Genomic DNA, 25,306 nt, shown 5'->3' on the forward strand with positions numbered 1-25,306 from the left:
CAACAGGGGCTAATCCATCAACAGAGATCAGAGTATGTGCTCAGTCAATACCTTCTTCAGCACTTTGCAAGAGTCTGTTAAATTAAATTCCATACCCACAATGCACTATAGCTGTAGGGATATTATGTGCTTGCCTTTTATTTTCCTATTTTTAAAATGTATAGTCCCTTGATGGGGTGATAGCTGTAGACTGCAGTTGTCCATGCATATTTTTTCTCCTTCCAGTGCTCCTGTGTTTTAAGCAGCTGAACAGCAGGCCAGGAGTCAACGGTGAAAGCTTCTCTGATTTGAAGTTGTGGCAGCGTAGCAAGCTTCAGCTGTTGGGTTTTTTTCAGGAGACCTTCCAGGGGGGAAATTGCTGACAGTTCCTACAGCATTTAATTCATGGGATTATGGAATTGCTCTTCATGCAGTCTGTTTAATTTATCACATTCATTTGCTTCTCATCCTTCCTCTAAGAAGCTCAGGATGGCTTACTTGGGGAGTGGAATTGATACCATTTTACCTCAAAACAACCCCGTGATGTAAGCAAGGCTGAAAATGTGATTGGTCCAAGGTTACCCAATCAGCTTCTAAGAGAGGTGAGGGATTTGAACCTGGATCTCTGCGGTTTATGTATGACTAACCACTCCAGCACAACACCGGTGTGCTCTATTTCTTTCATGGATTCAAAATAGGATATGGAGCCCATTGCTTTATATATATATATATATATATATATATATATATATATATATATATATAAATATAATAGAGGCATCAGGACATAAAGCTACGCAATCAGCTACCCACACCATGATCCTAGATGTAAGGTGGTGGTGGGGGCAACAAGATATTGGATTCAGTAGGGAAGTAAATTTGCCCAGATCAAGCTCAGAAGTATTCCTCTTCAGTCAGTCTTGCTGGGACTGAGAGGGGTCTGGAAGCAGACTCTGCGAGTGGATACCAATTGCACTGGCTTCCAAATGACAGAGACCTTTTAAGGAAGGTTTCTGCCCATTGGCAGCCAATACAAGCAGTTGTTGGCATCCATCTGTCTCAAGAGACAATGGAGTGCACCTCCGGAGGTGAAGTCAAACTGCTGCATCAGCAGCACCCAAGTGGCCTCTGCAGAGCGCAAGCTTGGGCAGTGTGTGTGGAGGTCATGGACTGCCCAGACGACAAGACCCCTCTCTCAGCTTCACTGACGTGGTCCAAAGGAAAACAGAGCAACACAATCGGCACCAGCTTGGCTGCAGAAGTTGCCGGAAGGAGGCATACAAGGCACCATCCAACCGACTCCACTCCGGATTTGTGTAGAGATTACTCCTTAGCCTTTTCTGTGTGGTGTAGTGGTTAAGAGCGGTAGTCTCGTAATCTGGGGAACCGGGTTCGCGTCTCCACTCCTCCACATGCAGCTGCTGGGTGACCTTGGGCCAGTCACACTTCTTTGAAGTCTCTCAGCTCCACTCACCTCACAGAGTGTTTGTTGTGGGGGAGGAAGGGAAAGGAGAATGTTAGCCACTTTGAGACTCCTTAAAGGAAGTGAAAGGTGGGATATCAAATCCAAACTACTACTACTACTACTACTACTACTCTTTTTCTCCTCCTCCTCCTCCTCCTCCTCCTCCTCCTCCTCCTCCTCCTCCCAAAGATATCCCACAAGGCAGTGGAGGTTAAGGATAGAGTTTTTCTTCTCCTAGGTGGGCTACCTTCCCAGGTTGATGAACCCCATCTGCTCCTCAGAGGCAGAGCTAGCTGCTCCGGCACCTGGAGCAGCGTGCACCTGGCGGGTGGGGCTGTCGGGACCGTGGGATGGAAAGCCAGCTGGCTTGGCCCCAGCCAGAGTGTCTCCCTTCTCAGCCTTGCTGCTGCAGAGATCCATCAGTCATCCTCCTCCGAGGTACATTCATGACTCCAGCTATTTAGCAGGAGCACACATTACACAGCAGAGTAAACACACAACAGATCAGGCTCGAGGCATGGATACTATACTAAACTACACATTTATTATATATAAATCAGGACAAAGAAAAACATGGCCTCTCTCCTTGTCGTTCTTCTCGGAGAGAGAGAAAACAAAAGCAATACAGAGTGGATGTTCCACTCACGTCCTGGAATGTAAATAGACATGTGACATGTAACAATCCCATGTATCTGCAGCAGAGGGTGGGGTGTGTGTCCCAGGGGTGCGCCCCCCCCACAGCAAGCATCAGGGGTGGGGGTGATGTCACCCCCACCCTGGGATGGCACCCGGGGCAAACTGCACCCACCGCACCCACCTTTCTCTGCCTCTGCTACTCCTCCCTTCCCTCTGCAGCACACGAAGAACCTTAACCATTGGACCCACTACTGGTCTTGTCCGGTCAATCCGCTGGAGCCTGTCTTCACATGCAGGGAAAGTCCCTAACTCAGCAAGAGTTTGAGACCCATTGGCTCCCCTTACCTGGCTTAGCTGGCATATTAAAGCCGTTTCTGGGATGTGGCTGCTGTCACATGTCGACAGCTTCTAGGACTCGCAGGTGAAAGCTGAGTGCAGGGTGGGAACCAAAGGTGGAAAAACTACCCCAGAAGGAGATGCCACCCCATACACCCTATGCAAATAGTAGCATTTGATGAATACAGGAAAGAAGGTGAAATTCCTTAACATGCTACCCTACAGATGTTGCTGGACTTCAACTGCCATAATCTCTGACCATTGGGCCATGAAGTCTGGGACTAGGGATAGAGGAGAAATTTGATTCAGTTCTCATTTAAAGGTGAGAAAGGTGCAAATTTGCGCTTTCTGAAACAACAGGTAAACCGAAACTCAGCTATCCTTTGAAATTCACACTTCTCTGAACTTTGCAATGCAGCATTCGAACCAAACAGTGTCTACAAACCTGCATGTATTAAGGAGAAGTGTGTTGAAAAAGGAACATATTCATGAATATAGCATATGAAAATGCATTGTATTAGGGGAAATTGCTTGCAAAAAAAATCAGGCATACAAAAATGTGTTTCTTTGGAGAAATTCGCATTAAAATGCTGATGAACTCCCAAGAGAATTTCTTTAAATGAATAAATAAAAAGAATTCTCCAATTGCTGCAGAAATGTGGAGAACTGAATTTAAGACTGGAAAAACGAGAGAACCAAAACTGGCAGATCCTTCTACCCCCAGCTAAGAATTATGGGAATTATGGGCTTCAGACCCTTCGTCATCCAGCACCACATTGGCTACCTTTAGTCTTGATACTAACCCAGGTATGAAGGGCATTGATTACATGCAGTCCCACCCTCTCTAAAAGGATAATGTGTTAATTGCCCTTCACTGTCAGCCTTCTATCATGATTGTGGTGAGGCTAAAAAAAGCTGTTCTGAGCTCCATATCAACACACATATTGCATGTTTATGTTCTCTTTTATCCTGGACACTCTTCTTGAGGGAGGGGAGATTCTATTTAGAGCTCTAGGTGAGGCATATTTTGAATGCAGTTGACAATAGGCCATGGCATTCTTGCCAGAACAGACCATTTATTGATGCTAAAATTGCCCCATGCTTTAATTAACTTCTGTTACCAAATATTCAGCCTGTTGGGCATGATTTGATAGCTGAATTCAAATTGCCGCTGGAAGCCTGGCTTTTAAAAAACTAATTCCTTTCTTCGAGTAGTGAAGCGGCAGGAAAGGAAAGAGTGGTTTGTTAAGAAAACAATAGCATAGAAAATAAAATACTGAAAATCTCTTTGGGGGACTGAATGAATACAGGGCTGGCAGGATAATTAGCTATGCCTGAAGACAAAACAAATGAGACAAACGAAAGGACCAGTAGAAGCCATTTTATGACATTGCATTGTGTTTTTGTACTCTCAAGCAAAAAGTCTGCAGTTCTGTGCTATTGTAGGTAGCCCAGATTGCCTGTCACCCACATTTGCCAAAGCTGCAAAGGCAAATAATTTGAGAAAACCATCACATTATTTCTCTGTTTGATGTTAAGAACATCAGTGCTCTTCCAACAACAGTTGAATGTGGCTGTTGCAGAAGAGTATGTCCTATTAGAGAATAAACTGTGATAGAAGAAAGCCATTTTTTTATTTTAAAAAATGGAGTTTGATTACTGGTTTTCCCTCACAAATAGCTTTCATTTCAAAATGTTGCATTTCCCTACCACACAGAAAGCCATTTTTTTTTTTTTGTACATGAAAGCTGGGTCCCTAGGAAGTGTCCCAGGGACCATAGGATTCTTCAGCACAGTCGTACCTTGGATATTGAACGCCTTGGCTCCCAAATAAATTGGTTCCTGAACAATCAAAACCCAGAAATGAGAGTTCCGGTTTTTGAACGCTTTTCGGAAGCTGAACGTCTGGCAGGGCTTTTGCAGCTTTTTGCAAAGCTGCACTTTGGTTTCCGAACATTTTGGAAGTTGAATGGACTTCCAGAATGGATTCTATTCGACTTCTGAGGTATGACTGTATTTCCTGTCTGAGGGCAGAAAGAGAGTTTTACCCTCAAAGAGGGGTATCCTCTGGGAGGCTGAAGAGGGATTGCAACTGATACCCCTTCAACATCACAGAGGGCACAGAGGAGGCATTCTGGGAGCAGGTTGAGGGCATGTCAGGAGATCCACAGAAAATAATAATAATAATAATAATAATAATAATAATAATAATAATAATAATAATTTCTTCCTGTTCTTTCAATATGGGCCCCAAACGGGACAGCCGAAGACAGGCTTTCTCCCTCAGGAACCAAAATGTCTTCTTGGGTCAGTCCTGCCTCAGACTTACTTCCCAGAAAAAGCCTTCACAGGAGTCTTAGGCCAAACAGTTCAACCGAACAAAACCCAAAGTAGAGCACTCCTCTTCCATCAACCTTCTGAATCATGTACTGTCTCGGTTGAGGGGGAGTAGTTGAGGCTGCCAACCTTGCTTAGAGAAAGTGCCTAGGAATCTGCCACTGTAGCAAGAAGTGATGTAGGATGGGACTTATCCGACGTGTCACCCTATCTGAAAATAGAGGGAAAGGATGTTCTGGAGTGGCAGTGATAAGGAGAGAATGCAAGTCACCTGTGACAGGGAAAGCAGAGGAGATGACAGCGGTAATGGCAATAGCACCAACCACTGCTCAAGCTCAGGGCTTTGTTGCTGTGACTCATTGCCTGCTATGGCACCATCTCATGCTCAGCCCTGCTGCTACTGGATATTTATTTCTTCTTCTCCTTCAGTAATGTCCCAAAGGCTCCTAATGTGTGGTGCTGGGAGCTACATGTAGTATATATGGGTGCTAGCTTTCCATGTAGCACAAGCTCTCTAATAGCTTTTGGATTGAGGCCTTCCCTCAGGGGGCACATCCTGCTTGGCAGAATATAACGTCCCTTGGGCACAGGCCTGCTTCAACACAGCTGGAGCTACTTTAGGTGGATGTGACCCAGTTACAGGATGAAAGCCTTAGGCGCAGCTCGAATGGAGCTGGCTGAGGGGAACTGATTTGGAGGGAAAGCTTTCAAGTTTGGAAACTCAGAGGATGGGAGCTGAGGGAGAGACAAGTCTTTGTAGAGTGGAGCGGGTGGGAAGGTAACATAAGGTACTCGATTTCTAGAAAGAGCTTTGTTCACAAACAAGAACAGCTGTTCATGAACTGGGAACAATCACAGGAACATACCTTCCCCCCCCTTCTGGATTAATTGTTCTGGAATGGATGTATCTGCATATTATTTGGGCACAGGGAGTTAGTGGTGCACACTGTCTCCATCAGTTCAGCCCAGTCTTGAGACTCTCCTGTTTTCGTTTGACCTAGGACAGGGGTCCCCAAACTATAGTCTATAAACTATAGTTTATTCCTGCATTGCAGAGGGTTGGACGAGATAACTAGATGATGCTTGGGGTCCCTTGCAACTCTACAATTCTATGATTCTATGACCATCAGTGGCTTGTGGAGTATCTATGGAGAATACTTACAATTTGAATTCTATGGAATATACAAAATATGATATGAATAAATCAAGGAAGCAATACAATACAATTTAAGAAACATACAGCACCCTGCACAGTGCATTACAATTGCTACAGCAGGCAGAAAAAAGCATGAGGTGATCCACCAAGACCCTTGGCTGTTTTCAAATGGTGCAGGGAGGGAAATGTGTGGGATGTAAAACTGCAGTCAAGTACAACATTCCTACAGTGGACATGTTAGGGGATGTTTCATACCACTCTGGGACAGACTTCCACTACACGTGACTTGAAGAGGGTGTGGTCTGTTGTACTAGCATGGAGATGCACACGGCCTCCATGTTCTGATCAGTGTGTGTGTTCTCCATTTTGTATCTTGCCGTGTGTTTGGACTGCTTAGTCGCAGTCACTTGGGACTAACTTCTTTATGGAATAGTTCTAGTTGTTATGTAACCTAAGCCTGCCTTCAGAGATATGTCTGTGAACCTGAATGAATCTGTGAGTAAACTACTTTTATATTAACGTTAATCAGATTCTTGTGTTTATTCTTTTTAAGAGGGATTAGAAGGGATTTTACCAGGACGGAATCTTGAATAGTAAGACTCAGATGAGTCAGCAACAAGCTGGTTGCTGCGTAATTTAAAAAGGGGGATGTTTGGAACTCTGCTAGAATATGGAACTTGCTAGCACAAATTAGGAAGGATATCACTAAATAATATATCCTCTCCTGCCTCCCTAATCATCCCCACAAAATGTCAGAGTACCTTTGACCTAAGAGAAAACCTATTGCAGGCCTCTATTAAGAACCTTGCCAATAACCTTATATAACCCTGTTAATAAACCTGATTGGTTCATAGCTGTAAACGTTTCCCTTTTCTTGTGAGGAATCCTATTTGGAATAAGGGAATTGCCCTTAAAAAAAGGGAAGTGTTGACAGCTATGGTTTGGTTGAGAAGAGAAGACTCCCTGGAAAAGACCCTGATGTTGGGAAAGATTGAGGGCACAAGAAGAAGGGGACGACAGAGGACAAGATGGTTAGACAGCGTTCTCGAAGCTATAAACATGTGTCTGACCAAACTGCGGGAGGCAGTGGAAGATAGGAGTGCCTGGAGTGCTCTGGTCCATGGGGTCACGAAGAGTCAGACACGACTAAACGACTAAACAACAACAACAACAAATGGTTTGGTTACGAATATCTGTGAAGAGCCTGACAAAACATTGCCTTGCTCCAACAAGCTGCTGAAACGTATCACATGCTCTACAGCATGAAGCTAGAAGATGTTGAACTACAAGTGTGATGATCACTGACCACTGAACATGCTGGCTAGAGCAAATGGATCTTGGCCCCATGACACCTGAAGATCCACAGGTTCCCCATCCCTGCCTTAAGTGAACACAGTGTGGTTGACACCCATCTGTCTCAGGAGGAGTGCACCTTTGAATATGAAGTCAGACCATTGGAGAGTAACAGCCCCTACTGTGAACGTGCCAGCCCCCTTGGCCACGGCCTGGTCCAGAAGCGTACTCAGGTGTCCAGCGACCCACCTCCGGTGGAGCTGTGGGCACACTAATGCATCAGCAGAGTAACAGCTAGAAGTGGAGGCGTTGGCATCTTGAAAGTTTCCTTTATTTACAAATCAAAACAACAAATATGGCTAGTGTGAGCAGCAGCTTCACATGTCTGCTCCGTCCGAAAGCAACGGACAAAGGAAAAAAAAGAAATACAAAAGTACATAGGATGGAAGTACAGTGTCTAGTTCTGTTCCCACACTCCTATCACAAAAGAATGTAAACAGTGGATCACGAGATCCAACAGCAATGGAGAATGAAAATACTAACATCCTCCCCCTTTTCATGACATCATTGCTGCAGATTTCAGCACATTAGCAGCCTATTTACAGAGACTGATATAGGAGATACATGTTTTTTGCTTATTTGCTTACTTAATTTAAATTATTTATATTGGTTGATCGATTGATTGGCAGCTCAGATAGCTATGTAACCTACTTTGCAGAGGGCAGCCTTCTATTTTGAAGGGCTGTCAGAAGATTGTCCTCTGTTTGAAGGTCTCCTCTGTTTGAGTGCTATCCTATCCAGATCTGGCTTAAAAACAAGAAACCATAAAAATTGGGAGGAGGGAGCAGGAAGCTTGGAATTGCCCAGCAACTGTTAACAGATCCTGGTGAGCAGACTGAGAAGGCACGCAAGTCACCTGGTATCTTCCCCACTACCGAATTATAACAATTATTTCTAAATTTGCATCTATACATATGAATTAACAGATGGAATTTTGGCACCCTGAAAAAATGAAAGCAAAAGTATTTAAAACCAGCATAACAACACTGTTACAGTGCAGTAGTAATAGCAATGAAACATTTAAAACCAGTACTGTACAATGATACAGGAAGATTAGCTAACTCTTTGCAACTCATGGATGAACAAAGTTTTAACCTGCTGTCTAAACTTTATCTGTGGGGAAACCTGGTGAATATGGCATTGAGCAAGGCTTTTCTCTATAGTGATGTCCCCTGTCGTCGTCCCTCTCCAATAATCACTTCTATAGATACATTCCCAATAGCCCAGAACACTTTTGCCCTTGCTTAGATGTCATAAATGGATACTTCATGTTCTCATTTCTGGTTTCTTTTGGAATTGCTGTTGATCCTAATTGCTTTATTATTGTGGTTTTATATTGCATTTTAGGATTATGTATTTTTTATTGCTTTGGTTGCTATATATGAACCTTTTGGAGGTTGCTTTGTGATGGAAAGCAGTTTAGAAAAGCAGTCAGCACCCATGTACAAGACAAACAAGTCCTCCCCTTACCCTGGAGCTACCCCTCCACTCAGCTCTGCTGGCTTAGCCAGCTTCTCACAGGGGGTGTAGCCCCACCAGTAGAGACCAGGAGAAAGCTCTAAAACAGGGCGACCCAAAGGCAGAGGTGGGACTGAGCTGGACTAGGATCCGCTGCATCCTGAGCCAGTCCCATTGCTCTCTGGATCTGATTTGGCTAGGAGCTGAGACAGGGTTCGCGCCTGAACATCTTCCCCACCCCCTGCAACTTTCCACCGCAGACACCATGAGAAATGACTACAGTGGTACCTCAGGTTAAGTACTTAATTTGTTCCAGAGGTCCGTACTTAACCTGAAACTGTTCTTAAACTGAAGCACCACTTTAGCTAATGGTGCCTCCTGCTGCCGCCGCGCCGCTGGAGCACGATTTCTGTTCTCATCCTGAAGCAAAGTTCTTAACCTGAAGCATTATTTCTGGGTTAGTGGAGTCTGTAACCTGAAGCGTATGTAACCTGAGGTACCACTGTATTGAAAAGGTGCTTTCAGTTTGCGGAGGTGATCAGCGTAAAACAACCATTCAAATTACACAGGAAGGCGAAATTGTCACAAATGTGAAATGGTTTTACATAGAACAAAGAGAAAAATTGCGACAAAGGATTGCTAGGGGAAAATGTTTCCGTCTCTTTGGCAAATATATAATCGCTACCAAGATGATTTCTCTTTCTCTCTTTTTTTTACCCAGACAGGTAGCTCTATAATTAATTTAATTTGAGAGTTGGGGCTGTTGTTCACTCAATTAGACATCTGCTTCTGTCCCCACCATTTTAATGACAGCCAACTTGCCTGGGGCCATTATGACTTGCGTAGAATTGCGACCAGCTAATAAAGCCCCCATAGACACAGTGATTATGTTTTCTATTTGGAGAGGGGGGGGGGACATGTTTTGATCTCTTCTGTTTCAGGAGCCTTTGATATTATTAGCATTATTTTATTCAAAGGACATTAAAAAAAAAAAATCTTCTGAATGGCTCTTGGATGCATTTTAGAGCCCACCTACACTAAAATTTTAAAGCAGTATACCACTTTAAGCAGCTGTGGGTTTGGGCAAAGAACCCTGGGAACTGTAGTTTGTTAAGGGTTCAGAGAGATGTTAGGACACGCTATTCCCCTCACAGACCTCCATTTCCCAGATTTTCCTGGGAAGGGGCAATTGACAGTGAAATCACTCTGAGAATTGTAGCTCTGTAAGGGGAATAGGGTTCTCCTAGCAACTCTCAGCACCCTGAACGAACTCCAGTTCCCAGGAATCTTCGGGGGAAAACCCTGCTCTATTCTGCACCAAGGCAAGCATCCCATTTCAGCCTAGCAAAAACACTCAAGGAGGTTCAGAGCTAGGCCAGTGAGACAGTGTGACCTGGTGTGGGTTCCCAGGGTCAAATACCGTATTTTTTGCTCTATAGGACGCACTTTTCCCCCTCCAAAAATTAAGGGGAAATGTGTGTGTCCTATGGGGCGAATGCAGGCTCCTTGGCTTCAGCGATAGCAACGCGAAGCCTCCAAAGCGTACAGGGAGCGCTCCCTCCGTGCTCTGGAGGCTATGCGTTGCTTTCGCTGAAGCCTGGAGAGCGAGAGGGGTCGGTGCGCCACCTGAAGCCTTTGGAGCGCAGCGGGAGCTCGCGCTGTGCTCCGAAGGCTTTGGGTTCCTTTTGCTGAAGCCGGGAAAGCAAGACTCTCCTGGCTTCAGCAGAGAGAAAGCTGCACAGTGCGCCTTCAGCTAAGCAGGAGGAGAAATGGAGGGGGCTCCATTTCTCCTGCCGCTTCGCTGAAGGGGCGCTGAGCAGAGAGGGGGAGAATTTTTTTCTTGTTCTCCCCCTCTAAAACAAGGTGCGTCCTATGGTCGGTGTTCTATAGAGCGAAAAATACGGTATTTGGCTCCCTCGTTCCCCATCCCTGGTGTATATGTTTCTGTTGTACACAGTAGCTTCTCAGTGATACATCCAGCCTGACCTCTCATGTTCAAGCAGTGCTGTTTGTCAGCCTTCAGCAGGTAGAATACTTGAGGATACCTTCCAACATTCCTCAAATGAAAATTGGGACATTTCTCATGCCTCCTCCCACTGACCCTCCTTGACCTACCCTTCTTGTCCCCCCCCCTTCACAGAGCATTTCCTATCAGAAGAAGGGCAAGTGCTGCCACCACAACACCATTGGGACACACTCTCCACCGTCCTGAGAAAACCCCTTGATCCCAATTTACACACACACACACACACACACACTTTGGTAGATTTACAAAAAGATACACCAATAGCTTAAATTTAGGAAGGGGCAACATTAGACAGAGACACATGTTATGTACTGATGTTCTCACCCTGGGCCAACAGGGGGATACTGTAGATAGTTATGCAAATGAAGGATTGAAAGTAACGTTCTGTGATTGGATAGTTTGTACGCAAATGAAGGATCGAAAAGTGACGTTCTGTGATTGGATAGTTTTAGAAAGTTGCAACAGTTACAATTGTTCTGGAGCTCTATATAAGCAGGCTGACTGAGCTCCTCAGTTAGTTCTGTTCCAGCTTACAAATAAAGAGCTTCTTTGGAAGAATCGCTTTGTCGTCTGATATGTTCGCCCACAACTTAACAACACACAAAGCATTCTTTTTTAAAAATAATAAAAATCAAGACTCCTTGCTCTCCACTTTGCTCCCCCTTTCTCCCCACCCAGGGTGGCCCTGCCCTCTGCCTGCCCCTCAGAGCCAGCACATCGCAGGGGGTTGGGTCTTGGCAATGGCAGCCTCTTCCCCTCACCTGCTCTTCAGCAGCTCCATGAGCCATTCAAGGGAGGAGGCCGGCAGCAGCAGCCATGGAGAGGCAATGGGATACTCTCTCATAACCGCGGCCACCACTCAGCGCAAGTGCCAGTTCACTCTCCTCCCCGAGCTTGGCACTGGCACTGGCAGAGGAAATAGGGACATTCCAGGATCAAATCAGCAGCTGTGCAGAATGCCACGGCGAGACTCCTTCGGGGTCCTCGCTGCAGGATCACAGTTCACCCAGTGCTATACCAGCTGCACTGGCCCCTGGTGGAGTACAGGATCAGGTTTAAGGTGCTGGTTTTAATCTTTAAAGCCCTATATGGCCTAGGACCCCCATACCTACAGGACCGCCTCTCCTGGTATGTCCCACGGAGGACCTTACGGTCATCAAACAAAAACATCTTGGAAGTCCCAGGCCACAGGGAGGTTAGGCTGGCTTCAACCAGAGCCAGGGCTTTTTCGGCTGTGGCTCCGATCTGGTGGAACGCTCTGTCACAAGAGACTGGGGCCCTGCAAGACTTGGCATCTTTCCGCAGGGCCTGCAAGACAGAGCTGTTCCATCAGGCCTTTGGCCAAGGCACAGTCTGAACCCCTCCTTTGGTAATCCTCACAGAACTCTAGCCCAATGGTTGCCATTAATTTGATTTGAACTGATTTTATAATGAATTGATTTTAGACTGCTGTATTATTTTACTGTTGTTAGCCGCTCTGAGCCCGGCTTCGGCTGGGGAGGGTGGGATATAAATAAAATTTTATTATTATTATAATTCCAGGACTGTCCCTGGAAAATCAGGACACTTGGAGGGTAGGCTTGAGAAACTGGTGGCGAAGGCCCTCCCATGCAAGGCTTAGCTTACTGTAAGGTTTGTTAGCTTTTGATTTCAAAGACCAAATTGGAGTCCCTCCTTATATCCAGCAATTTAAGCACATCATGCTGCTGAGATGAAAAGCATTGGCAGTCATATTTGCTGGGATAATGTTCGCCCAATTCAAACAAGCAGAGGAGAAATAGTAATAATAAAAATACTATTAAGACTTTCGTGCAATGAACAGCAGCTTTTCTGAAACAGATAAGCCATTAAAGATCATTGTTGGCAGAGGCAAAACGTGCATTCCCATTATGTTGCATAAAAGCTAAAATGCGAGTTAAATTATTCAGCTCATAGTAAAGAAGAGGAATTCTTATGAATGCTTCAAGTTAATAAAGGTAAAAGGTAAAGGTACCCCTGCCCATACGGGCCAGTCTTGACAGACTCTGGGGTTGTGCGCCCATCTCACTCAAGAGGCCGGGGGCCAGCGCTGTCTGGAGACACTTCCGGGTCACGTGGCGAGCGTGACATCGCTGCTCTGGCGAGCCAGAGCCGCACACGGAAACGCCGTTTACCTTCCCGCTGGTAAGCGGTCCCTATTTATCTACTTGCACCCGGAGGTGCTTTCGAACTGCTAGGTTGGCAGGCGCTGGGACCGAGCAGCGGGAGCGCACCCCGCCGCAGGGATTCGAACCACCGACCTTTCGATCGGCAAGCCCTAGGCGCTGAGGCTTTAACCCACAGCGCCACCTGCGTCCCACCAAGTTAATAAGCACTCATTAATTCCTCTGCTGTTCACACTGAGATAGGAAAGTGAGCACACTCTTCTGAATAACAGTGAGGAGCAAAATCTGGACCAGCACCATATTTTTTAAGCGAACCTGGGCAAGCTGCCCTAAGTGACCCCCCAAGATCCAACTGGACACCCCCTTAGCATCTACCACAACTTGGAGGGAGCCTGGCAGTGATACTGAATGCAGCCACCAACCATTTCCCCACCCCCCACATACAAGTAGGCTTACCTGGTAACTGTAGGTCTGTAATGGGATGGTTACAGTACCATTTTAGCCAGATGAGCCCATGAGTTCTCATGTGGGGGAGGCTGGTGGCTGTAGCAGCGCCACTAGATGCCCCCTGTGATAGCAGGAACTGTGTCAGCTCCAGTGGGATGTTTGCTTACTTGACTCACATCTGGAACAGGAATCCATCCAGCAAACACAATTGCTATTTGCCATTGTTGCTGCTTTCAGTCCACAAATGGGAAAAATTGGATTACATAGCAAACAACAACCGATAAAACAATACAAACCTATTGAAAAATGAAATTAAGGGGATGGGATAACATAATGTCAATGTAACTTGCCCAGTTAATTGCATACGTTATGGAATTTCACCATAAGGAAGGCAGTGTGATGGATAGCATCGTTTTGGGTGGAAGACCAACTGCAGCAGAACGGAAACAGAGCTGCATGGAATGACTAGAGGGCAGAACAGAAAATGATGCCTTCTTACATCCCTACTCTTGACCCACTTTGGATAGGTGAGCTGCTCTCAGTTGTTAAGAGAAAGGTTTTGAGAAAGTATTTGTCACTAGATGTAGAGAGGAAGGTATTTCTTGTTACGATATGGATGCAATGCAGCTGCAAAGTGCTAGCTTGAAAAGTAAACATGATGGGAATGTTGGGACTGCCCGTGGGAAACAGAGGAACAGTCAATTCACAGTGCGAAGCACCGGAATTAGCTCAGAGTGTAATATGAGCTCTTCCGTTTGTTCCTGTCCAGGAAGTGTTTGTCTCTAGACTGCTGGAGCTTGAAGAGAGCAGTCATGTTTTTTGTAATGCTGCAAAGACAGAAATAAAGGCATGCAAATACATTTCTGTCTATCTCTTTCCCCTGCCCGGGGGGGGACGACAGGAAAGAGGGGTGTGTTCTTCTCACACTGAGAAGCATCGCTTATTGCGACCTAGCCTGGATCGTGCTGGGGAATGCAGCCAGGGAGGTCAACAGGAGATCAAGCCGGGTGCCTGGGAGAGTTGCCAGTTTCTCCTGATATGGGCTTGATTTCTGACATTTCTGAGGCATGATGGGCTATTACTAGCTCTTCTTGCTCAGCAGGGCTGGCAGCACAGTGTTTGACCATTCATCAGGTTGTCTTCATCTAACCCCAATAAATGGCAATCTTATTTCAACCCAGTCAGGCAGACAGGGGAGAAACATATTGGAAGATTTACTGAGTCATTACCTTGGGCGTAGATTTAAATGAAATTTACTGGCTTGGTAAATGGTTTCAGGGCTGTAGGCCTAGAGCTCCTGCTATAAATCATAGGTGACGCAGGGTATTTTTTTGGGAGGAGATTCTTTGACCATGATTTCCTTTGGTGTTCTTAAGCAAGTTGGTTTCTTGCAACTGATATGGTGCTTCTCTAGTCTGCCATATCAAAATTGTGTAAGTGAAAATAATAATAGTAAAAAACAAGAGTTTCCTCAAATGTAGCAGTGTGTTCACCCAATGGCCCTTGGTTACCTTTGGTGGAAGGTATGTGTATGTTAGAAATAATCTTACCTCTTTGACAGTCACTTTATTCCCTAAACCACAACAACAGGGTCACCTTGGGGGGAGCCTTCCTTATTTGCAATCCATTGCAGAATTCCTTTGACATTCTGCAACACCCCCCCCCCCAATATTGGCTTAAGTGGGAAACCAGCAAACAGGACCCAAGTACAAGAGTAGGGGCGTAGGAAGGGGGGATGCAGGGGATGCGGCCTGCCCTGGGTATCATCCCTGAGGGAGTGACAAAATGGCACACCATGGGGGGGTGGCCTGGCCTGGAGCGCACCTGAGCCACGCATCTCTCCTGGGAGTGACACAGTGGCTCGGGGCCCTGCGCTGCCCAGAACGGCAGCGTGGGGCTTGCATCCACCAGGCAGGCTCCATGGGCAGCTCGCCACAGTGCCTTCCTGGGCGTATCGCCACGGCGCCCCCCACCCTGGGCAGAGCGCGGATCACCACGGCTTCCCATTGCAGAGCTCGGCCCGCTCCCACCACTTCGGGTGCTGGAGCAGCTAACTACGACCGTGCACAAAAGCACTCTCCCCCTTCTGCAATTCCCAGTAGCTGGTATTCACACGCACACATTTGCATCCAGTTCAAAGCCCGGCAATTGTTTAAAACACTTTGTCTTTTACGTACAACATGCCTCAAGAAGTCTTAACCCTCTTGTTGACTGGCTGCCAAAGATAACTTCTCTTATACTTTTCAGGTACCACTGAGGAATTTGCCCACTGTGATCCAACTGTCTTGATCTTCTGAGGGTCTCTCCTCCCCTTCCTCCATGACATAAATGTAAGCAGAAATGGGAAAGATCGACACCACGTCCGTGGAGCTGAACTCGCCTTCGGAGATGAAGGAAGCTGCCCTAGAGGAGTTGGAGGAGCCCATTGACTCAGAAAGCAAATACGCCAGCAAGAAGAAAAAGGAGGTCCCGGACAGAGGATCTTGGAAAGGCAAATTCGACTTCCTGCTCTCCTGCATAGGATATGCCATTGGCTTAGGCAATGTTTGGCGTTTCCCATATCTCTGTGGCAAGAATGGAGGAGGTGAGATTGACCTGATCAAGACTTTGTTTACTCATTACAATCATTTCTATCCCACATTTCAGGATATAATCCTACTGAAATTTATTATTCAATTATATATTTTCACTTGATGGTTGATAGAAGGTGGAGGTGATGAGCCGCTCCCTATGTTCCTAGGCCTCACGCTCTCTCACGGTTTCAGAATGTTTACAGACCAATCCTAGATGCAGGGCTGACCCAAGACATGTTGGCGCCTGAGGCGAACCACAAAATGCCTCCCTATTCCAGCCATGGAAGAAGGGGTGAGTGAAGATCTGCATCAGGAACAGGTGTGGAATTAAAATCTATGTTGGGAATAAGATGGGGAATCAAATTAAACTTACCCAACAGCTGAAGTGGCAATCAAAGGCCACTGTGGAGGTGTGGGCACTCTGAATCATGCCAGGGGGTGCAGAGGAGACCCCAAAGGGCAACCCCTCTCATTTCTTCCTTAGGAGGGGACCAGCAACACCTCCTATTCACTGAGAGGCTGCTGTAGGGACAGCTCTTGCTGCTGAGGAGATGGAAGATCTTGCCTCCAAGGAGCGCAACGCAGCTGTTGCTGTCACCACAGCAGTGGCAGCAGCAAGTAATGCATTCCTTAGAGAAGCAGTTCTCAACCTGTGGGTCCCCAGATGTTGTTGGACTACAACTCCCATCATCCCTGAGCTCTGGCCTTGCTAGCTAGGGATGATGGGAGTTGTAGTCCAACAACATCTGGGGATCCACAGGTTGAGAACCGCTGCCTTAGAGGATGGATCTGCTGCCCCTGTGCATTCTGCTGCCTGAGGCAGTCACCTCACCTTGCCTCATGAGTGAGCCGGCCTTGCCTAGATATGTTTACTCAGAAGTGAGTCTCTCTCACTGACAGCGAAATCTGCCTCCAAAGAGGTGGGCAGGGGCTTGCAGTCTTAAAGGGGCACAAAAGACTTCCAAAGTGCAATCAAGCCAACACCCAACTGAAAATCTCAAGCAAGGCTCTGTGGTTGCTCTTGAAGAAAAAGAACCCGTCTCCTCAGTTCCAGGCTCTATTGCTCCTAATTTTTCTTAATGCAAGTTGCCTACTTACTTTAATTATATCATTGCCTCTCCATCTGTTACTAAATCAGTTCCAATTAGGGTCGCCAGCATTCAGTGGCCATGTGTCCTACTTTACAGAGGACAGCCCTCTGCTTGAAGGTGTCCTCTATATGACGGTCCATTTTAAAGAACCATCAGAAGGGAGAGGAGACAGGGGCCTTGAAGTTGCCCATCAACAGTTAGCAGCTAGACAGCAGACTGAGCAAGCACACAGGTCACCTGCTCACCTTCTTCACTACTATGGCAAATGTTTTGTGCTTCGATTCAAGCTATAGTGAGTATTTATGAATTTGCATCTACACATGCAAAGTTAACATATTCAATTCAGCACCTTGCTTTGTCTTCTTCTGGTGATGCATTTTTTCTTTCTTGTTGATGGCATAACTAGCCAGCCTAGAGCCATTCCCGACCTAGAGGGCATCCCTTTCCCTTCCCTTTTGTGATTGCGCAGAAGAAAACACTGCAGCAGTCATGAGTTTTCTTGTCATGTCTGAAGCAGTTGATCAAATTGGCTTTAAAGTGTTTTCTCTACCACAAGCTAATGCGCAAGTATGGAGAGGGATTTGCCATAAATCTAAGCAATGTGCTGTGAGTGTGATTTAGAGTTTCTATAAGGAAGCTACACAGCTTCTCTTGCTGGAATTATGATTTCTGAGAAGTGTTTATCTTGCTTACTTGACAAAATTCATAAGGTACTTACAAAAATATTTTTTAAAAAAACTTTAAAATGCATAAAATTATCAAGTCCAAGAGCAGCATTCCAACAGAAGAACTATGTTGAATCTATGTAGATGGCTGCCATTGAAAGATGGCTGTTTTGCTTCTTTGGTGGGTTTTAATGGCTGTGTGAAAGCAAAAACTCAGCAGGGAAACTGGTGCATCTTGTATAAACTGAACTACCCTGTGATAGGAACATAGGAAGGCACACAGAGCCCTCCATTTCTAGCCAAACAGGGTAAGATAATAAAAAAAGAATCAAATCAGAAGGAATTTCCAGGCACACAAAGCCTTCCATCAAGATGTAAATTATAAACGAAGGGCAATTCAAGACTGTCACATTTTCAGGAGGGCAACCAATCATATACTGGCAAATTCAAGTGGCATAATGGGAGCTGATTTGGAGCTTTTGTGCAAGGAACGTGCTTCCCTCGGAAATCTCCCCCCTGGAGAAATGCACTGGAAAGTGAAAAAGAACACTTGCTTGGTGCAACATCATCTAACCTGACCGCAAACAAAACAGGATGAATGCTCCATAAAGAGGTCATTTGGAAGTGACCTAAATTAATAATACTTGTTAGACATTTATTTTAAAAATTAAAAAATTGTTCAGTAGCACCTTAGAGACCAACTAAGTTTGTTATTGGTATGAGCTTTCGTGTGCATGCAAAGAAGTGGACATTTTTAAAAATATATTTCTACTGTGTCAGACCAACATGGCCGCCTACCTGAATGTTAGACATTTATCCACTTTCCTTCTTCGAAGGAGAAGAAGCAAAAACCAGAGAAGTTTCCATAAGCTTCCTGGGATGTCTTTGTCCCACCCACTGCTGTAAAGCTAATAAGAAAAAATAAAAGGGGTGGGAAGTAGCAGGAGTGAATTTTGGAGGAAGCACTCAGGGACTGCAGTTAATAACAGAGTATTTGTCTTTCAGGAGGATTTTATTACATTTACAGCCCTGTTAAACACTTTACCGGCATGAACTGACTCTGTCAACTAACAGATAGTGAAGATTTTATAGTATTCTTATTAATACCAAAGTCAGGAGAGGGAGTCAATTTTGATGATGATGATGATCTCTCATGTATACTTATAGATTTAGAGAAGGTAATATATACATTAGAATAATCCTTTGGTCATCACTGGACAACAAATATTTTCTTAAACCAAAGATAAAAATATTTTATATTGTTTAAATGCCTGAAATATTAAGTTAAGAGAGCACCATATAGTTGAAATGAACAGAGAGAGGCAGATATAGAAGGGAGAAATCAGAAAATGTGAATAATACTTATGGATTTTTCACCTTTTGCTGTCCCTTAATGTCAATTTATGTCTCCTCTCATTCTCCTCCTTCCCCCCTTTTTAATATAGCAAAATAGAGCTATTTCACTAAAAGAACAGAAAAAAGAGAGGAATTAAGCAACCAAGCCAGCTTCCAGGGAACAGGAGGTGGCATAAAGGGGAAATTCAGAAAAGCAATTGAAGGGGCAATTAATGGGTTATTTGCAAATAATCCCACTGCCATACTCAACAGGAAGCAGAAAACTTTTAATTACTATTGGAAGGTATCTTTGTTTAATGAGACTTCATTTTGGATCAAAATCACAGCAAGAGCTTGTCCATGTTTGTGGCTGGTGCCAGAACAGAGCTACACCTATCATTCTGCTTCCAGCTGATAGAGGAGGGAAAGGCAAGTTTCAGCTGTGGGGTAAAAGGCTCTAGCGAGGAAGCAAATTGTTAGAGAACTTGTAAGCAATTAAGCAAAATAAGAAGATGTTATCATACTAGCCAATGATCCTGCCAATATATATAAGAACAACTAACATTCAGTGGAAAAGGGACGCGGGTGGCACTGTGGGTTAAACCACAGAGCCTAGGGCTTGCTGATCAGAAGGTCGTCGGTTCGAATGCCCATGGCGGGGTGAGCACCTGTTGCCCGGTCCCTGCTCCTGCCAACCTAGTAGTTCGAAAGCACATCAAAGTGCAAGTAGATAAATAGGCACCACGCTGGTGGGAAGGTAAACGGCATTTCCGTGCGCTGCTCTGGTTTGCCAGAAGTGGCTTAGTCATGCTGGCCACATGGCCCGGAAGCTGTACGCAGGCTCCCTTGGCCAATAAAGCGAGATGAGCGCCGCAACCCCAGAGTCGGCCACGACTGCACCTAATGGTCAGGGGTCCCTTTACCTTTACCTTTAACAGTCAGGGAAGGTTAGTTCATTGGGGGGCAAATGGGGCACTGTCTCACCCGTCCCCAACCTGCCTGCCTTCTTACTTACAACTAGTCCGGAGGGTTGTACTGTGTGCTAGTTTCCTCCTCTAATTTCCATGTTGCCCTTGTAGAACTCAGAAGGGAGGCTGGTGGGGACAAAATTAGTTGGCTTAGTCTTTCATGGGCCCTGGCTCCACCTACTGTTGTCCTCCCTGCCTTCCACCCTCCTAGCCCTTATGGGCACCAGCTTCTACAGCTAATAGTGCACCCTGAGATTATAACCTAATGATGGGGAAACCTCTGGTCCTACTCATTTTTAGCTCTGGCTGTGACCACCACTGACAGATTACCCCGAAAGGAATGAAGCACTTATTAACAATGGGAAATATATATTTATTTCTACCAAGTTTTTTTGCATGTCTTGATGCACACATGGTTTACCTGCCATAACAAAGCAGATGCAGTGAGATGTTTTCCACTTTTTCCTCCAAGGTGCCTTCCTGATTCCCTATTTTCTGACATTGGTGTTTGCTGGGATACCACTCTTCCTGCTGGAGACAGCTCTTGGGCAATACACCTCCGTCGGTGGACTTGGAGTATGGAAACTTGCACCCATGTTTAAAGGTACGATGAGGTCATGGCATTGATGCAAAATAAACAGGCCACAAGAACATCGGAAACTGTCAGGCAATCGGCCCATCTAGCTAAGGTGAGACTACCCACCTGAAAATGATGGCGATTGAACAGAGGATCTTCTGCATGCAAAGCAGTTGCCATACACTGAGCCACAGCCCTTCCCCATAGAGTTGCAGTGGATGTGAGCATTGGGCGAGGGGCACTGCAAACAGCTTGTTGCATCCCTATGAGGCTGGAGACTTTAAGACCCTGAAAGCCACTGCATATATTGGCTCTGGCAGAAAAAAATGGAATTTGGTCAGTAGAGACTTGTGCATTAGGACAAATAGGGCACTGATCCACCAACCTCAGTCTGCAACTCAGCCAGCCCCTACCTGCCTGTCTTCTTACCTATGACCAGTCCACAGATGAGCAGTCCAGGACTGGCAACACTGGCTGTCAGTTTCCTTTTACCTAGACTTGATGTTGCTCTCATAGAACTCAAAAGGGAGGAAGATGGGGACCAAATTATTTGGCTTGCTTCTTGTTGGCTCTGGCTTTTGTTTGTACCTTTAATCATTTGCTGCCACCTATGCTTTGACAAAAAAGGGACGCGGGTGGCGCTGTGGGTTAAACCATAGAGCCTAGGACTTGCTGATCAGGAGGTCGCTGGTTCGAATCCCCGCGATGGGATGAACTCCTGTTGCTCGGTCCCAGCTCCTGCCAACCTAGCAGTTCAAAAGCACGTCAAAGTGCAAGTAGATAAATAGGTACCGCTCTGGCGGGAAGGTAAACGGTGTTTCCATGTGCTGCTCTGGTTCTCCAGAAGCGGCTTAGTCATGCTGGTCACATGACCCGGAATCTGTACGCCGGCTCCCTCGACCAATAAAGCGAGATGAGCGCCGCAACCCCAGAGTCGTCCACGACTGGACCTAATGGTCAGGGGTCCCTTTACCTTTACCTATGCTTTGACAAAAAATCCTGAACTGACACCGTTCAACAACATAGTGTCAAGTCTTCCAGGTCACTGCCATCCACTGCTCTCTTCACTACCACCCTACAAGGGGGGGGGGAGAGAAATTTAACTAGGTTCACATTTAAAGGCAAACCTACATAATTTACACTTTCCAGCACAATATGTGAATCAAAACGCAGCCATCCTTTGAAATTTGCACTGCTCTGAATTTTGCAATGCAGTTCTCTAGCCGAATAATGTGTACAAAAATCCAAATACTGGGGTAAAGTGTGTGTAAAAATGCATACATTAGTGAAAATAATGTCAACATGCATTATATTAGGAGAAACTGCTTTGTCAAAAAAATGGATGTGTTGGGGGGATTCGCTGACAAATTTTCATGAAAACTTTTTTTTTAAAAAATCACAACTTGATGTAGAAATGTAGAACTGAACTTGAGCCTAGGAAAAATAGAAACTGAAATAAATCGGAATTGACAGATTTTCCCACCCCTACACCCTAACCATGTCAGCTTTGACACGACAGCTTCTCAATATACTATATTTCTTGTCTCTTAGGAGTGGGACTGGCTGCAGTGGTTCTCTCGTTCTGGCTGAATATCTATTACATTGTCATTATTTCCTGGGCACTGTATTATCTCTTCAACTCTTTCACCGTGGTGAGTTTCTGCCATCCTCTCTTTGGTGAAGCACAAGGATGGAGCAATATATGCAAATTCCACCTTTGCACAGTACACTAGTTATTCCACAGTCATGCATCGCGCTCTATCCTCTTCCCAGGCATTATAAGGGACATTATCAGAGTTGAAGGATGCATTCCAGATGGGCAAAAACACTCAAGGGGTGTGTGGGAAGCTGGGGCAGTGAAGGGCAGTGCCTGGAGAAAATGGGTGTGATGTGGAATGGGGCAAACAGAGAGGTTTGATCTGGAACCCTGGTATTGTGGGGTTCTTGGTCACAGAGAGGCTTTTTGGCTCAGTGCAAGAAGATAGGAGTGAAGTGGATGGGGACACTGGGAGTATGACCACCACCCTGCTAGCCATGCTATCATTCTCTGGTTTGGAACAAGGAATTGTTAGAGCAAATGTTATACAGTGGTAAAGGTAAAGGTAAAGGTAAAGGGACCCCTGACCATTAGGTCCAGTCGTGGACGACTCTGGGGTTGCGGCGCTCATCTCGCTTTATTGGCCGAGGGAGCCGGCGTACAGCTTCCGGGTCACGTAGCCAGCATGACTAAGCCGCTTCTGATGAACCAGAGCAGCACACGGAAACGCCATTTAGCTTCCCGCCAGAGCGGCACCTATTTATCTACTTGCACTTTGACGTGCTTTCGAACTGCTAGGTTGGCAGGAGCAGGGACCGAGCAACGGGAGCTCACCCCGTCGCGGGGATTCGAACCGCCAACCTTCTGATCGGCAAGTCCTAGGCTCTGTGCTTTAACCCACAGCACCACCCACGTCCCTATACAGTGGTACCTCGGGTTAAATATGCTTCAGGTTACATATGCTTCAGGTTACAGACTCCGCTAACCCAGAAATAGTACCTCGGGTTAAGAACTTTGCTTCAGGATGAGAAGAGAAATCGTGCTCCGGTGGTACGGCGGCAGCTGGAGGCCCCATTAGTTAAAGTGGTGCTTCAGGTTAAGAACAGTTTCAGGTTAAGAATGGATCTCCAGAACGGATTAAGTACCGTATTTTTCGCCCTATAGGGTGCACTTTTTCCCCTCCAAAAATGAAGGGGAAATGTGTGTGCGTCCTATGGGGCGAATGCAGGCTTTTGCTGAAGCCTGGAGAGCGAGAGGGGTCGGTGCGCACCAACCCCTCTCGCTCTCCAGGCTTCAGGAAGCTATCCGCAAGCCTTGGGAGCCCCGTGGGAGTTCCCGCGGGGCTCCCAAGGCTTGCACACAGCAGCCTGCAGCCCGAAACCTGGGGAGCGCAGCGCTGCACACCCTGGGCTTCGGGCAGATATCCACAAGCCTGGGGAGACCAGCGCGACTTCCTGCCAGACTCCCTAGGCTTGCGGATAGCAGCCTGTTCTGGGGGCTGAGGTCAGGGGAAGCTCGGGCTTCCCCCGCCCCAGCCCCGCGCCTGGGGGGGAAATATTTTTTTTTCTTTATTTCCCCCCCCAAAAAAAAACCTAGGTGTGCCCTATGGGCCGGTGCGCCCCATGGGGCGAAAAATACGGTATGTAACCAGAGGTACCACTGTAATGCAGTCACAGACCTGTTAAGAACAAAAGACTTAGTTGTAGTGTACATTGTGTTAAATATATGGCACATATAGAAAATAGGAAAGAGCAAAACAGCAACCATATTGACTTCTAGCACCTTATTTCTGAAGTATTTCGGGGGGGGGGTGATGACCAGGGTTTGTTGGGTTCTTTCTCCACAATGCATTTCATGGCAGTGAAGCCATTCTGATCAACGTAAAAGGCTCCTTTGAAAGATGACTCTCCATGCAATCAATAGACATACAAAGCATCTGTGCTTATTGCGCCCTGGGATTCCACTTTATTTAGACACACAGCTGCTAAGAGGCTGTGTGTGTATCTTGGGCTTCTGTCCACTTTAGGGCTTTTGTTTGACTGTGTTCCACAAACACCGGTGAAACATCTTGCCAAAATATTTGTATTGTTGAGCCACTTCGGAGCCATATGTCGATAGTCCCCAGAGCAAACCAGACACCTGCAACTTCTGCTCTTGTCACTAAAATGCCGCCTAGTCATTTGTACGGATTACATTGTCGGGGCTTTGGAGGATTTCCAAAACAGAACTTTAGATCGGGACTTTGCCCTCTCCTGAGCCCAGAATGGGTAGTGACAGTTTTACAATGGAACAATAGCTTATATTACAGGAGAATCTCTTGCTGCCTTCTCCTGAACCATTCTGCTGGCACAAGCGGCAGGAAATTGGGTTGCCCACCCTTTGACAACCTCATGCCTCCTGTGCACCTGACAGCAGCACCACAGGCAGAAATTCAACAGATGAAGCTGACCTTCACCCTCTCTGCTGACCTTTCCCCACTCAGGACCTGCCATGGCAGAGCTGTGGAAATGCCTGGAACACAGACCAATGCTTTTCCAACTACTCCCTCAATGACACCACCAACCTGACCAGCGCTGTGACGGAGTTCTGGGAGTACGTCCCCAGCCTAAGTCAGGTTTTGCCATCATTGGGGTCATCTCATCAGTGCAGGGGCTGGGGTGAGAAGGAAGGAGGGAGGGATGAAAAGGGTGGTGGGACTTTCTCATTCACCTTCTGTAGAAGTACCCTTATGTTGCTGGTGTTGGTGTTGGCATCTGTCTGTCTTGGGAGACAATGGGAGAGTCCACCTTCAGGGGTGAAGTCAAAGTGTAGGAAGGTTACAGCACCTGCCCTTACATCACTCATATTTAAACAAATTATTTGTGTTGCGAAAAAGGAGGAGAGCATTGAAATGCTGAATATAGGCATTCTTATTGTTCTTCTTAATATTTGGTTGGTGTTCTCCTTCCCCTCCCCAACCTCTGCTTTGGAGACGGTTTGGTGTTGTCATGAGCTAACCTCTGCCTGGAGCAAGGCATGGTCTTGTTCCTCATCCTTGGCCAGCAAGTGCAGGTGGGATGGATCTCACAGCTTTACCCCTCCCTCAATTTGGGTTGATGGGGACCAGCAAGCTTCCTGTCAACATACCTCCACAATGGACCAGCTCAGGGCAGAGTCATCTTGGGCATCTGCTCCATTGCACTGCCTGTATAGCACGGAGTTCCATCTTTGATTTTTTCTTTTA

At 46.2% G+C, this 25,306-nt stretch overlaps 1 protein-coding gene across 1 annotated transcript in view; it reads left to right on the forward strand.

Annotated features, from left to right (window-relative positions):
• LOC307225031 (sodium- and chloride-dependent GABA transporter 1-like) overlaps window positions 1-25,306 on the forward strand; it is a 53,616-nt gene that overhangs the window by 106 nt on the left and 28,204 nt on the right. The window contains exons 2-5 of the mRNA XM_079992680.1: window positions 15,585-15,921; window positions 20,442-20,573; window positions 22,098-22,198; window positions 24,566-24,675. Of these exons, the coding sequence (XP_079848806.1) occupies window positions 15,678-15,921; window positions 20,442-20,573; window positions 22,098-22,198; window positions 24,566-24,675 (587 nt within the window). The 5' untranslated portion in view covers window positions 15,585-15,677. The remainder of the gene's footprint in view (window positions 1-15,584; window positions 15,922-20,441; window positions 20,574-22,097; window positions 22,199-24,565; window positions 24,676-25,306) is intronic.

Source organism: Podarcis cretensis (assembly GCF_951804945.1).
Source record: "Podarcis cretensis genome assembly, chromosome: 10".
NCBI classification, from domain to species: Eukaryota; Metazoa; Chordata; class Lepidosauria; order Squamata; family Lacertidae; genus Podarcis; species Podarcis cretensis.